The 15,549-nt window shown below is 37.3% G+C and overlaps 2 protein-coding genes across 7 annotated transcripts in view; both read right to left on the bottom strand.

Annotated features, from left to right (window-relative positions):
• COPS6 (COP9 signalosome subunit 6) overlaps positions 1-15,549 on the bottom strand; it is a 182,919-nt gene that overhangs the window by 157,225 nt on the left and 10,145 nt on the right. The window lies entirely within an intron of this gene.
• LOC138142237 (zinc finger and SCAN domain-containing protein 31-like) overlaps positions 1-15,549 on the bottom strand; it is a 58,765-nt gene that overhangs the window by 31,855 nt on the left and 11,361 nt on the right. Inside the window, exon 4 of one of the 4 annotated variants that reach the window (XM_069063294.1) lies at positions 9,319-11,091. The exons of the other annotated variants lie outside the window; for them this stretch is intronic. Coding sequence (XP_068919395.1) covers positions 10,316-11,091 — 776 coding nt within the window. The 3' untranslated portion in view covers positions 9,319-10,315. Of the gene's footprint in view, positions 1-9,318; positions 11,092-15,549 lie in introns of those variants that run through there. 4 annotated transcript variants of the gene reach the window in all.

Raw genomic sequence — 15,549 nt, forward strand, 5'->3', positions numbered from 1 at the left:
TATTCATTCCATTGGTTATAATTCTTCTTTACAACTTGACTAATATTTAATGTGAAGGTATATGTGGAACCTATATCGTATTGCATGCTGCCATTGAGGGAAAGAAGGGGAAGAAGAGGAAGAAGAAGGTGCGGGAGAAAATTTGGAACTCAAAAACTTATAGAACTAAATGTTGTAAACTAATAGTAATTAAATTTAAAAAAAAAACAACTTCTGATCTCAATTTCCCTTAAGCTTGACCTTTTATACTTCAGGCATCAAGGAAGCTTCCTCTAATCCTTTAAGTGAACACCCAGAACATGGCACTGGATCCCTGGGCCCTAGCTGGGTCCCAAGAGAAAGGGAAAAGGAAGGGAAGAGAGAAGGGATAAAAGCATGTGGAGGATGAGGAAGAGTTAGACATATATTCCTGCCCTAAGCACTGCAGTCACGGCATGCTGACCATTCCTCCCTAGCAATAGCCGTCCCCTCCCCCACTCCCCATCATACTTGCTATCCATATCCTGTACACAGCAAGGTTAGATCAGATATAGAATTACAAAAAGAATATCCTTCTCAATACATTTCACCTCTTGGTAGCAAAGTTCCACAAATTTTTAACTTTCAGCACTGAAATAACAAAACAACCCTAGCATAAGTAGCATTGGAGGAGGAACCTAATACAAATAATATTACAGAACTGTAAATAATAAAAGCATGGAACAAAATAAATAATAATCTTTAAGGACAGGAGGGTAATTTCAGTTCATAATAGGTCTTCTAACATGAAATCCTGGTGCTAGGAGTAATGCTAAGAACATGAGTCCACAGCATGGATGACAATACCTCCAGTACCATCAATGGTCCCCACTGCAGGTCTAGGGCACCTGTATCAAGTTAGCTAAAAGGTCATAGATGGCTCACATACAACTCATGGAACCTGAGTTGGTAGTAGAATCATTACCCACCATAATGATTATAAAAAGACAGTTGTACCTTCCCTTACTATTAAAGAACAAGGCACCTCCCACAAATTCCACCCTTGGTTGCCCAAGTCCTTTCTAGAAGGAACTGTCTGAATCATCACAGGGAAAGGAAACCTGACAATTAAAAGGGAACTGATTTATTCCCTGGGCCACAAAAAAAACCTTCTAATGGGACAGCAACCTCCATGTGGCTGTATGTAAGGATGGAATAAAGAAAGAAGTCTGGAGACAGCCACTTAGGACTATGTTCAAAAGTAGTCATCCTGATCAGATAAGTTTCTGAAGGCTGGACCTAAGAAACTACTAGGAAGGAAAGCCATCCTACTTTTTTAGGGTAGCACTGATTTATCAAAGACACATCTCAAGGAGATAGGATACCCAGCCCTGATAATCAGGGATGTTATAAAGAAGCTCTTGTTTTAAAAGTCCATTCTACCAATCAATAGTAAATAATAGCTGGCTGACAGTAGTATGGGAGAAGTAAAACCTAGTCAATGAGGTGGCAATGGGCCCAAGACCCCCTCAGTAACATGAGTATTTTGATCAGAAGTGATGGTATAAGGGACAGGACCATAAGGAAGGATATGTTCTATAAAGGCTTTGATTGTGATTGACATAGTATCACACTTGCCTAGGAGTATAATCCCATATGCTGAATTTGTATCAACTTGCCCTGAGATACAGGAAATGAGCCAATGTGATCACTTTGCTGGTCTGATGCAGGTTAAGAACTATATTCTGATTAATACAAAGAATGTCACTGAATTGTGTAATCCTTAATTAAGGAAGATCATCTGGCCTTGAACCCACCACAGTATAGGATCATAGCTCCCATATCTAGATCTATGGATCCAGTCTTCAATCTGCCATTCTTATGAGATCATCAACTTGATTATACAGTTTTGCAGAAGGTTAAAGTGGGGAAGGCATATGGTTCCCATTCTCCCTGTTGTTTTGCACCTAGTCACTGATGGGCACTATGCCTTACAAAAACTATGTACTAAAAGACATCTGAAAAATTCCTTCACTGGTTCTGACCCCCAACTGTCCAATTCCATTACCTCCAGGCTTTAGACCATTCAGTCAAATTTATAACTACCTATAAGGAAACAGTACTAATAAAAAATCTTGACTGCTCCATTCATCAAGGCTTTTTCACATGTCCTTGCAGCTCATAGCTTGCCTCCCTTGGAAGGCTTTCCAGGTATCCTACCCCTCAAGTGTCCCTGGTTATTTCACTAATGGCCAAGGTCCATCTGTGTCTACCTCTCATGAAAGGCAGAGCCAAGCAAAACAATGTTCCTCAAGAGCTAGGTTCACATAGGTAGGGGCCCTCTGGGCCTAGTAGAGGAGGGAAAACATTGGAGCTGGGCCTAGATGTCTCAACCTCTAGCAATATTACAACCTGGGTGAGCATAATCTTAGATGTATCATTTCCATTTGACAACGGAAACTTTCTTGTGCCCTATCAATCTTGTTAGAGGAACCATATTATATCACCTAAGAAGAAGCTATAGATGAAGGGTTGCATCATCCATTCAGTATTAACTAGAACCCAATAACAGGCAATGAACTATTTTTTCACAAGTGGTATAGTGAATGAAAACTTCAGGGTGCCGATCAAAGGCTCTCCACTCAGTCTGGTCCTTTTGGACAGAGGCCTCTAACAAGGCTGCACAGGATAATACCGCCTGGCAGACCAGTTTATAAAGCCTGTTCCAGTTCCCACTCAAAATAGACAGTCTTATGAATTACTTAATGAGGGACATCAAAATAATAAATAGGTGAGGAATATGGGTTCTCCAAAAGCCAAATATTCTAATATGTCTCTGGGCTTCCTTTTTATTCTATTGGGGAAGCAATCAATAAACATTCGTTGAGTACCTACTATGTGCCAGGTACTGGGAATACAAAATAAGACAAAAGACAGTCCCTACACTTAAGGAACTTATAATCTAATGGGGGAGATGACATGTAAACAAATATATATGCAGCAAGTTATATATATGACAAATAGGAAATAAGTAATAGAAGACACTAAAGGATTTGGGGGAAGGCTTCTATTAAAAACTGGGACTTTAGTTGGGACTTGAAGCCAAGGAGGTCAGTAATTGGAGTAGAGGAGGGATAATAGCAATAATGTAATAATTATGGAATGGTCATATTCCATAATAAAATATGGAATGGTCAATTCCACAAGCTCCTATTTACCCTTACCCACAACAATCAGTATAGAAGCTAACATAATACAAATCCACACAGGTAGCAACTTCTAAGAACTCATAATGTTCATGCAGTGGTAGACCTGACCTGACTTAGCCAATGTAACCTCATTGTAATAAAGTGAAACACTTGTAGGAGATCTAATAATTAACTAAAGGAAACTTATCTATAGCAGGGGAAAGACATTCAGAAGGGAAATAATATTTTGTGAAGATATAGCCTTGATTTAATTCAGCAGCAGTTCTCTGCTTCTGTGTTGCCTATGGTGGATTCACTGGTCAAGTCCAAGGAAGCAGCTAGAGCTCCTCATGCCTTGGTTTTTTTGTATTTGGGCAACCATGAAACTATGTCAATGCTCTAAGCCTTTAAATTTCAAGGACACTTTTAATGCCTTTTAAGGAAAAGAAGTGGCCTAATCTTACGTGGCAAAGGACCTTGAAAGACAATTTTCCTACATTTGTCTATTCATCTACTCCCCTGATTGGTTACTACAAAGGAGACCCAAACAGGGGGTCTCCCACCTATCTCTTCAAAGGTATTCCTTCCTTCAGTTGTCTTTTCCTCTTAAACAGTAACAGGTATACCTTTATGGATATGTTGAGTGGTCCCTTTTATATATGTGGTGCTTTCCCCCCTTTCCAAGCTAGAGTGACTCAGGCTCCCACAGCTCAAGTGGTGGGGAAACTTCAGCCCTTGCCCTAGGGCAATGATTCCCATTTAGTGTTCTGTGAAATCCTTGGGAGTTTGTGATGAAGGTCCAAGGAATTCACACTACAAATTCTTTAATGGCACCTTAAAGCAGTAAATAACTGCCCATTTGTGTTGTGTGTTTAAAGAATTACAGGTTTGTTTCTGCAGCAATTCAAAATTGTTATGATCATGTACACAATGAATTTGGTATTCATGTAGGAATTACATTGAACTGACTGCTTCTAAGCACACTCTCTTCTTGCAGTTTCTCAACCTTTCATCAAATTGTTTCCAAAACACTTCGGACGTTCAAACACAAGCTGATTCTTAGTGGATGGTCAGATGCCTGGGCAGACTCTCATTTGCATTTTGTATATATACCAAAGTAGCTTCCATGTTACCCTGTGATTCTGTAATCATACCTCATTAGTTGTATAATTATATGATCCAAGATATTACAAATGTTTGCTTTCTTATAGCACATATGTCAGGATGTTTGAAGACTATGATTGTTGGGTATGTACATTACAAACTAAATGGAAACCATCACAAAATGTTCTACAGAAACAAACCTAATATTGCCTCCCATTTCAGTATTAAGGCTGTTTTATGGCTTAAGCTTATCTTCTATGTTACTACGTCAGAAGCAGCTAGATGGCACAGTGGATAGAGCATTGGGCCTGGAGTCAGGAACAAAGACTTGAGTTCATACGACCTCAGACATTTACAAGGTGCATGATCCTAGGCATGTCACTTAACCTTCATCTGCCTTAGTTTCCTCAACTGTAAAACAGTAATAATAATAGCACCTACCCAACAAAGTTGTTATAAGAATCAAATGAGATAATATTTAAGTGCCTGGCACAGAGTAAGTGCTTAATAAATGCCTGTTACATTTCACTTTTCCTATATTCCATCTGGTGGGTTTTCAAATATTAGTCAATTTTAGTAGTGTATCTGACGTGCCAGTTGTTAAAGAGAAGAATGACATTTCTGAAGAGGTTCTTTCCTTACAAAGGTTAGTTTCTATATAAATATTATTAAAAACAAAACCATATGTGCAACTGAACTTTAAGTGCATTTACTATTCAATATAGTGCTTGTCATTAGCCAGTAGAAAAGCAAATATTTTATATCAGCTAGTTTAACTGGTTGTGTAGGTGGCTAAAAATGGTGAATTTCTATCTTTTCATCAAGAATTTTTAAAATTCTACCATTTTCCATCACATGTTGCATGAACAAGCATTTTCACTTTATTTTTGTTTTAAGTCAAAATAAATAAAGTAGATGTGAAACCAGATTTAATAAGACTGTCTGGTGTTGAGCCTAGTATTGCAAACCTTTGTTCAAATAAAAAAGTTTGTTATCAAAGTTAAGTTCATATGTGGTTATTATAATATCTTCCCAAGTTATAACTTATTTCATTAAAACATTTACATTCAACAATATTTGTGAAATAAATTTAATGTGAAATCTTGCAACAATAAATGAGGTCTTGCTGAATTATTTCTTTTAATTCTTACAGAATGTCTCCTGTAAAATACTTGTAACTATTTTCTAATCAGAACTTGATAATTTTGTATTTTATATATATTTATATACATGGAGGTAGAATAAAATTTTATAGTTATTTGGAGCTTTTGGGGGCAAGAGTTATCTACTTAGTTATTTTAAGCAGGTAAATAAATCTAAGAGAATATTCTAAGTGTTGTATTCAATCCCTGGGAGGCTCACATTTCTTTTTTGTTGTTGAAAGGAACAGAAAACGTTGGGAATCATTGCTCTAGGGAGACTAATTCTAACAGTCCTCTGAATTTATAAAAAAATGAGTGACTGAATAATCAGGAAGGGTTGTCCTGAGTGGGTGAGGATATCCTAATACTGGCAAGTAATACTACCCTGGATCTAAATCTTCTGATGGAATTTTACTAACACCACCATGTATTAACCATGAATCAGTCTTGGTGATCCCATGCTTCAAAAGCCAGATCTAAATTTCCTTATGGGAATGGGTATCATCATCATTTGCCTATCTAAAATGGCAGTGGTGACATGCCTCCTTGAATCATGTTCATAGCACCTATTTATATAGACAGTTTCTCTCACTCAAATTTCACCAATTGATTTGCCCAGGCATGTTAAGTGGTGAATGATCCAGGCTGGGGAAGGCCCATAGTTAAACTCTGACCCAATTCAGGTGAGATTGCCCCCAAAAGGCAGGATCTAAAGCAAGCTAGTAATAAGGAATAAGGAGTCCTGGGATTCCTTATATATTCCCAGGAAGGAAACATAAATCCAGTCCACCAGATCCATTTCTTTTGAAAATTCTTATTTATAGAGCTGAAGTGTCCAGAACTCTCCATTTTATCCACCTAGAAAAGGATAAAGGGTAATCTCCATCTAGAGCTTTCCACTGATTCAGTTGAATATAAGAGCTGTAACTCTCCCAGCCAATGGAGCTCTGCACCTGATAAAAAATTTGAACTGTCTCCATTGGCTTACACTCTTATTAGCCATTGCTTACTCATTGTCCCTCAATCCTCTGCCTCCAGAGAAAGACACTCCTTGGGAAGTAACAAGGGAGTAGTAACAGGATAAGATAGCTCAATGTGAGGTCTAGTTCTCCCTTATTATTTTTCCTTCTGCTAGGCTTCTCCCTTATAAACCTAATCTTGGCAGGGTTTAATACATTCTCCAGAGAAATCTCTAGGGTAGTGATCACGCACCCCACCTGTAACATTAGTCCCTCCTTCCATGAGCACTTTTTTTGAGGGTCCATTGACCACTCCTCTGCCCTCAAGGTCCAATGTTTTAAAGATTAAAAGCTTATTTAACTCTCCCTTTAATTGCCTGATTTTGTTGTTTGTTGTTGTTCAGTCATGTCTGACTGTGAGGTTTTCTTGGCAAAACTACTGGAATGGTTTGCCATTTCCTTCTCCAGCTCATTTTACAGATGAGAGCAATTGGGCAATTGAGGCAAACGGTGACTTGCCTAGGGTCACACAGTTAGTGCCTAAGGCTGGATGTGAATTCAGGTCTTCCTGACTCCAGGCATCATACTCTATTCATTACACCACCTAGCTGCCCAATTGCCTAATAACTATTAATAAAAGCCAGAGAATATTTTTGTTATCCCATTAAAATCCTCAAGCATGTTTAATCAGGTCAATCCCACAGGATGAATGAGAGCATTCCCCTTATCCTACTGAAAGGATTTCCCTCAGACAATGCTTTTGCTTCAGAAAGCCAAAATCTTCTACCTGGCCATCCCATTAACCAAGACTCCCTATCTGTCACAACATCCTTCCACTTAAAAATGAATTTAATCATTAACTACACAAAATATTTTGGCCCAGGCCAAACCCAGGCCACTAGTAATTCAGATTTCTGGGTTGAAATGTATTGAGGCACCTGTGAACCATAAAATGAAATCAAAATAACTTTACAAGTGTGTTCTCCAAAGTAAAACACGGGCATTAACTCTAATCAAATGCTACTTTCCCCTTCACCCCCAAAGCCACCAGGTCAGGAAGGCTTTCTACAGACTCTAATTCCCTTGTGTTGAACAGTAAGGCAGCCAAATAGCCTCCCTTATAGGATCAGTCCTGCCTACCCTACAGGAGCTGTCTGGGATTCAGGTTGCTGGATCAGGCTGAGGAAGAAGGTGGAAAGCAAGGGGCCAGAAGTGAAAAGGAAACATAGAAAAGAGTATCTGGGACTGGGGGTATCAACACTGTCAACTGCAGCGAGGAATTAGAGAATCAGGACGGAGAAAAGGCCATTATTAGATCTGACACTTAGAAGTCCTGCATTCTGCCAGAGGCAGGTCTCTCTCACTCATCCATGCTGTCCTCTCTCACCTGTGATACAACTAAGCACAGAACTGTTAGATACCTCTCTTCTCATTCCCTATCTCCCCCAATCCTCAACTGCTCCTGATCCTACTCCATTCACCATTCTGGATAAGGTGACCTTCCAACTTAGCTGAGATAAGAGGCATCCACGACTTCTTTTTGAATACAAATTCCTTGTTATATCTCCCATTTCCCTACAATTATACTCAATTCACTTCACTCAACCCTTTATCCTCCCTTTCCCCTTCCCCCCCATTTGATTCCCTGCCCAGTAAATTCAATGGTTGGTAATCACTATGATGTCCAAAGTGCTCTCCTTACAACAAAACTATGAGATGGGTGGTGTATGTGTTATCTCCATTTTTATTGTTAAAGAAATTGAGGCTCTGAAAGATTAAATGATTTACTCAAAGCCAAACAGTGCCAAGATACAATCTTAGATCTCTTGACTCAGTTGGAAAGCTTTTTCAGTGCCGCCCATTTGAAATGTTTGCCCTTCATGTTTAGATCTGCATATTCAAATTTCAAGAGGTTCATTCGCCCTACCAAGACCTTGGGTCTGTAATGAAGGGTCTATGACAGGAGGTGGTAGTGCCCCTCTCAGTGCCCAAAATCTGATACTAGGATTCAGTCATGCTTATTCCTCATACCCTGGTTATGTTTTTGATCATTATCATAAGCTTCCAGTTTAGGGTCATTTAGGTGTTAGAGCAAGCTTCCTAAGTATTAAAGCCTTGCTTTTACTGCCATATCCATCCCCTTTTCTCCCATCTCCTCTGGACCTCCTAATTTCTGTCCAACTGCCTTTCTTTGTTTGTATACCTCCTGCAGGTTTTTTGATTGCTACATATTTTAAAGACTTTCAGATAAGCTGTTTGGCTCAGCCCTCTGGTATTTATTGATTTCTATTGTTTATGCTGCCCACATTTTTTGTCATTCTCATTCTGACATCTCATCTGGTTCCTCTGGCCCATTGCTATGTTGTTCATGACCCACCTCCATGACCCTGCCGTTAACTGAAAGTGCAATTACAACTATTAACTTTCTAGATTAAAAAATGTGTGTATTTATGTATGTTATATATATGTATGCAATATATACTGATACATACAAATATAAAGAAAACATACACATACATGTATACATGTGAACTCCTATTGTAGCATGGAGTGACTTTGGAGTTTCAAAACCTGTACTAGCATAGTATAAGCTCTCAGGCCCTACAGCAAGCTGGAAAAGCTTTAAATGAATGACTGTCATCCAAGGGCAGCATAAGTAAGTTCAAAGAGGCTTATCAGCAAGGTTACAGGTTTATTAGCATGCCTACAGGGTTGTATATATTTTTTTGGCCACAGCAACTCTTGAAGACCATCTACAAAATTGAGAGATTGCAATTTCATCAGTAAAGAGGCTAAGGTTGTGATGTGCATCAGTAAAGGGAGTACCCATACTAACAAAACTGCAGATACTTTAAGTATATGACAATTAAAACAGTTAAACACAAAAACTTTAAAGACTACAATATTTAGAGATGAATACGTAGAACAAACTTTAAGGGGGAAAAAAGGCAACTTAGGTACAATTCATTATCTTTCTTTTTTTTTTTATTAATCCTTATCTATTACAAATCACCTTTTAGTCTAACCCTGGTTTTATCCCCAAACCTAACAGAAAGCTTCTTTCTTAACTCACCCCAGATCTTGGCGTCAGATCTATCCTGAAGTGAGTACATGGTTCCCAGATTTCAGGTCAATAAAACACCGTAGATTATTTTTTTAGTTATTATTAACTACATTAAGAATACTGTGACTGCCATACTTATAGGATATGACTTAGTCATATGACTTTTTTGAACAACCTGTGACTTCTCCATTTTCTTGCTGTATATTTTTCTAGTCTTTCTAGCTCTCAAGTGGTGCGAGGAAGAAACTGTAGCCTTTATGTTTGTATCTCTTCTTCCTATTTATTTTCCTTTGTCCTAATGATGAAATATAATCTACGTTTTGAGAAACAAATCCTTTCTGGTCAAACCTTATTCTTAAAGGATTAGCCCTACTTCTTCTCAACAGGTATTTTCAGCTGTGTCTAAGGTCTTCTAGCAATTTCCAGGCAATGGTACCCTTACCAACTGCTACACTAATACTCAGGGAAGATAAAGTACCAGAGAAGTAATAGGAGAAGGGCCAAGATCTCAAAGGTGTGGTGTAATGTGAAATAAACCTTTATTCCCTTGGGTGGTAGCTAGAAATCACCGGTTAGTTACTACGTAGCATTCTGTTTGGGGGTTATCTAAGCTCTTAATTATTCTTCATTGATTCCCCATCCTAATTTCTACAGGAACTATAAAAGTATGGGGGTTGTGTGTATATGTTGGGGAGAACTGGAGGTGGGTAGGGTGTTTAAGACCTCTCTGCTTCCGTCTACTATGGATCAAGTCTGTGGGCCTTCTAAGAGCCATCAACCAGAAAAATAATTATTCTCCGCTTAGTCTTTGCTTCTGCAAAATGTTCTATTCTTCTAATTCTTATGTAGTACTTATTGTGACAGAAGTTGAAACTACCACTTAAATTTTTCTTAGAATTATTATGCTGTAGAGTTTTTTCCCAGGGCCCCTTCTTTGACATTTAATAAAGAATAAGCAAATTCTGAGTTTTTCCCATGTCTGCCATGTTTTTCTCCCTTTGGCATGTGTACTCTCTGGTGCTGAGAAAGGTTTGACTTAGTACAAAAGGCTTTCTCACATTTACTACAATGATAAGGCTTCTCCTTAGAGTGGATTCTCTGATGTTTAATAAGATTTGAACTATGACTGAAGGTTTTTCCACATTCATTACATTTATAGGGTCTCTCTCCAGTGTGAAGTCTCTGGTGTGAAATAAGACCCGCTTGCTGACTGAAGCTTTTTCCACACTGATTACATTGGTATGGTTTCTCTCCAGTGTGGATTCTATGATGCTGAATGAGGCTAGCTTTGCTTCTGAAGGTTTTCTCACATTCTTTACATTTATAAGGTGTCTCCCCAGTGTGAATTCTCTGATGTTTACTAAAGTCTGAGCTATTACTGAAAGTTTTCCCACACTCAACACATTTATAGCATCTCTCTCCTGGACAGAGTTTGCTATGGATTAAATTTGAGACTTCCCTTGACCCAGTCTCTTGGAAAGAGTATTTCCTTGTTCTTTCTCCTATAGGTTTTTCCCACTGCTTTTGTAATGTACTCTCATGGTCATGTGCCTCTCTGTATTTGATTTTCTCAGCAACATCACCTATGAATCTTCCTGATACCACTGCTGGAGGTTCTACTTTGGATATTTCATTTTTAGGTGTTGACTCTTCATTCTGAAGCTTGGACTGACAATCTGAAACAATAAATAGAATAGGTATATGTCAGATCCCTGTGCTGGGAGAAGATAACTAATGGACTCTGCCCTCCTCTAATTTGAAAGGTATTTAAGTTCATCTTAATTATTGTCAGCCACAATAACAAAAACACATATAAATCACCACTAAAATCTAAAGATCTTGATGCAACTACAAATTCAATTTTCTGAATTTATGTATACAGGAGGTCTTCATTATTTAAGGACAGTTGGTACCACAAAAAGGCCAAAAAGTAAATGTCCTTAAAACCAAGAACAACAGTTCAGAGGTAAATAGTAAAAAGTTTTGATTTTGTCATGAAAATGTCATGTCATGAAAAATGGAACTAAAAATTAAGAAAATAAGTTTATTTTTTATCTTAGATTTAATAAAATTTAAGTTATAATTAGAACCAAGTACAAGTTCTCTAAATGAGTTAATGATATATTAGATATTGCATTTTGGGGGACTAGTTTTATGATAGCATAATACATTTTTCACATTTGGCTTTTGCAAAAAGATCATAAAGAGGGCCACAGTTACAAAAATATTCAAGTGCTTTACCAATTTTCCCAAGCGCCTTTCTTGTTATTCAAGTCAGTCTCTTCTGAAGTACCTACTGTCTGTCAGTAAAGAGATTTACCCATAAAAGATACTGACATAATGGGTGGTGATAGAAGCCAGTGTTAACTGGGTGGGGATGCATGAGTGGGAATTATTTTTATAATTGGTTGGTGAATTCAATAGTGAATTTTTAAAAAAGTATAACCACTTTTAATTCTCTATGCAACTTCTTAGGGAATAATGGATAGAGAAAGGCCTCAGAGTGATGAAAGTCAGGATTAAAGCACCACTTCTGACACCTACAGGCAAATGTCTTAACCTTTTAGTGCCCCCAGCCAACTACCTAAGACTTTAAGTTGCAGAATAGTTGCCAATATGCACTGGAAGAAGAAGATTCCTCATTAGCAATTCACTACACCTATAAAACCATATGTCCATACTAAAATGAAATGCACCATCATAACTGCGGACCCTTGGATTATAAATGCTTGAATAATAAAGATCTCCTGTATTTCAACATAGGGCAGAACAGAGCATGGTATAGAAGAAGGTACACAGAAGTAATTTTGTATGACTACAGAACTGATACTAAGGAGAAAGGATGATAGAGCTAAGCAACAGGACAAGGAGGGTAAATTGTGCTTGTGAAGGGGTCAGAAAGGAAGGGAAACGCAAGGACAAAAGAATAAAAAGAGTAAAATGGGTAAATGCAGGATAGACAAAGTTTAAAAAATACCCAGCCTAAGGCCTATTTGTCTGGATGAAGAAGGCAATAATTCCCATGAGGTTTTAGCCATCAGCTCTGTCTCCTTGTTGTACTTAGAAATAAAATAATTAAGGAAAAAAAATTGTTTTGGGGGGGAATCTGATTATACCAATTATTGCTTGAAACAAGAAGCCCATGAAGAATCCACTTCGAATTTTGTTATGTTCAAAACTTTATGTTCTATTTAAATGTTTTGTGATTAGGGAAGGAGAAAGGTGTGTTTTGATGAACTTAGATGGCTGAGTAATCTGAAAACAAATTACTTGGGAAAAACCTCCCTATACAATAAGAAAACCAGAAAAACTGGAAAGCAGTTTGGCAGAAATTAGGTTTAAATGAACATTAACAATATATAATACAACAAGCTTAAAACAGACACTAAATCTGAATGTCATGCCATTAAAAAAAAAAAAGTAATAGAACCAGATCAGGACCAAAATTTTCACTGCTGTTAGAATTCTTAACTAAAGAAGGGATGCAAAATGATCACAAAAAATAAAATAGATTATTTTGATTATATGAAATTGAAAAACCTTTTGATGAACAAAATCAGTGCAAAATCTTATAAATTAGGATAAGAAAAGGAGGGAAGGCAGGGAAGGATTTATATAGAGTCTGCTACTTACATGCTAGGCACTGTGCTAAGTGCTTTCTAAATATTATCTAATTTGATTCTCATAACAACTCCTGGGAGGTAGGTACTGTTAATATCTCCATTTTACAGTTGAGGAAACTGAGGCAAAATATGTGACTAGCCCAGGGTCACAAAGCTAATAAGTATCTGAGGTCAAATGTGAACTGAGGTCTTCCTGACTCCAGGCTTAGCACTCCCTGCACTGCACAACCTAGCTGCTTTAGGATAAAAAGGGAAATTGTCAAATAAGAAAAAAATCTGCATCAAATATTGCTAACTAGAGCCTGATATCCAAGAAATAAGAGACTAACACAAAAATGTAAGATCAAGAATTGTTTCCCGATAGATAAGTGGTCAGAGTACAAAGAGAACAAAGTTCTCAACAGATTTATAAGTTATTAATGACCATATTAAAAAAATAAGAAGAATGCAAATCAAAACAGCTCTTCAGGTTCAGAAAACTGACAAACATAACAAGATGGAAATAGTCCATACAGGAAGGGTTGTGAAAAGAAAGGCACACTAATACACTATTGGTCCAACCATTCTGGAAAGCAATTTTGAAATTATGTAACAAAGTATTTATAGTGGCACTTTTTGTGGTAGTAAAGAACTGGACACAAAGTAGATAGAAATGATGAATATAAGACTAAGAAGATCAGATATGATATGATACAAAGTGAAGTAAGCAAAACCAAGAAAAAAAAATACGTACTATGATCACCACAATGTAAATGGAGAGAAGAAAAAACTATAAAATGCAACTGGATACTGCATAATTATAATGATCAAATTTGGTCCTGAATAAAAGAAGATAAAACATACCTCCCTGTCTTCTTTGCAGAGTATAAGTTATTATGAGTATGAAATTCTGCATATATTGTCAGACTTGATTGCAATGTTAGTTTTGCTGAATTGCTTGCTTTCCTTCTCTTTCTTTTTTAATCTGTATTACAATAAATAACTCTCTAGGTAAGGGAGGGAGGATGGATATATCTGGAAATGAAGGTAATATAAAAACAAAGTATATAAATGAAAGGGTTTTTGGGGGGGGAAGAGAAATAATAAAGCAGAATAGATCAGAGACACATCCCTGATGTGTCATTAAGGGACCAAATTAGTAGTAGATTAGGAATAAGCACAGTTCTAGCTTTAAAAAATTGAAGATATGGTTGACTGGCTAAGAAACCTTTCTTTGGGGGGAAATCCAGGCATAGCGACTCATTTACCCAGTGAAAAGATGTACTGCATAACCGGAATCTCTCTGTTAGCAATCATGTGGCTCAGAAAGGCAAAAGTCTTCCTCACACTAGGAGACAGAGAAAGAAACTAGATAGTTATGAAATAAAAATGCTGAGTATCACTAGCCAAATTAAAAGGCCTGGTTGAAAGAGGAGGCTTGGGTTAATCCCCCTACTCTCACAAGACCAACTAGGACTATTGTAAGCTGAAAAACAACAAAGTTTGTTGTTGACCTGGGGCAGTTTGAGTTGACTTTGCCACTGCAGAGCTTGATCTCGAACAGCTATGTGTCCTCTGGGGAAGGAGGACATAAAAACAGTTTTAGGACTTTAGCAGGAAGCTCTTGAAAAACCCCACAAACTTCCTTGATGATTGCTTTTATCTTTCTGTAGTGCGGACTGTTGGAAATGTCTTTATTAAAGGAACCGTGTATCTGAACCCTTGTACTCTGAGTGACCCATTGCACTAGATATGGAACCATGACCAGGGTCAACGCCCACAGACATTTAAAAACACTAAAAAATGGTAAAACTGTCTAAAATTCCAAAGTTATACGTTTTTTTGGTTCAGTGTAAGTTATTTCTACTCAGCCATGGAACTAGAACTAGGTTAAAATTAAGCAGGGCTTAATAATAATGAAAGATTAATGGGAAAGGCATGGAATTATTTCTAGGTATGGTATAATGGCATCTTCTATTTAAATAGAATTTCTGTGCTTATTTATTATATATTTCTGTGCTTATTAATTTTTATGTGTTTTAATAATTTTTATAAAAATTAACAAACTCCCTGTGGTATAGTAGAAAGAGCACTGGCCCTAACAGACAGAAAACTTGGGTTTTCATCCTAGATTAGCCACAAACTAGCTTTCTGACTTTAGGCAAATCACAGTCTCTCTGAATTTATTTCTTGAACTACAAAACAAAATCTCAACAAAGTTAATGTATTTCATTTTGTACTTAAGTATTTTGTAAAGTATAAAGTGCTTTATAATTATAAGATGATATTGATTATTATAAACTGTACCTAAGGAAAATCTTATTGTCCAATTAATTAGAAAACAATTAAATACCTATTAAGTGTCGGGCACTCTACTAGGTTCTAGGCATACACAAACAAAAAGAAAATGCTCCCAACCCTTAAGAACCTTCCATTTGGTGAAACACATACTCATACGAGTAATACAAAGTAAGATAGGGGTAGGGTGTGTGTGTGTGTGTGTGTGTGTGTGTGTGTGTGTGTGTGTGTGTG

Source organism: Petaurus breviceps, unplaced genomic scaffold, assembly GCF_028583685.1.
Source record: "Petaurus breviceps papuanus isolate PSGF00001 unplaced genomic scaffold, PetGlider_PUasm1.0 90537, whole genome shotgun sequence".
NCBI classification, from domain to species: domain Eukaryota; kingdom Metazoa; phylum Chordata; class Mammalia; order Diprotodontia; family Petauridae; genus Petaurus; species Petaurus breviceps.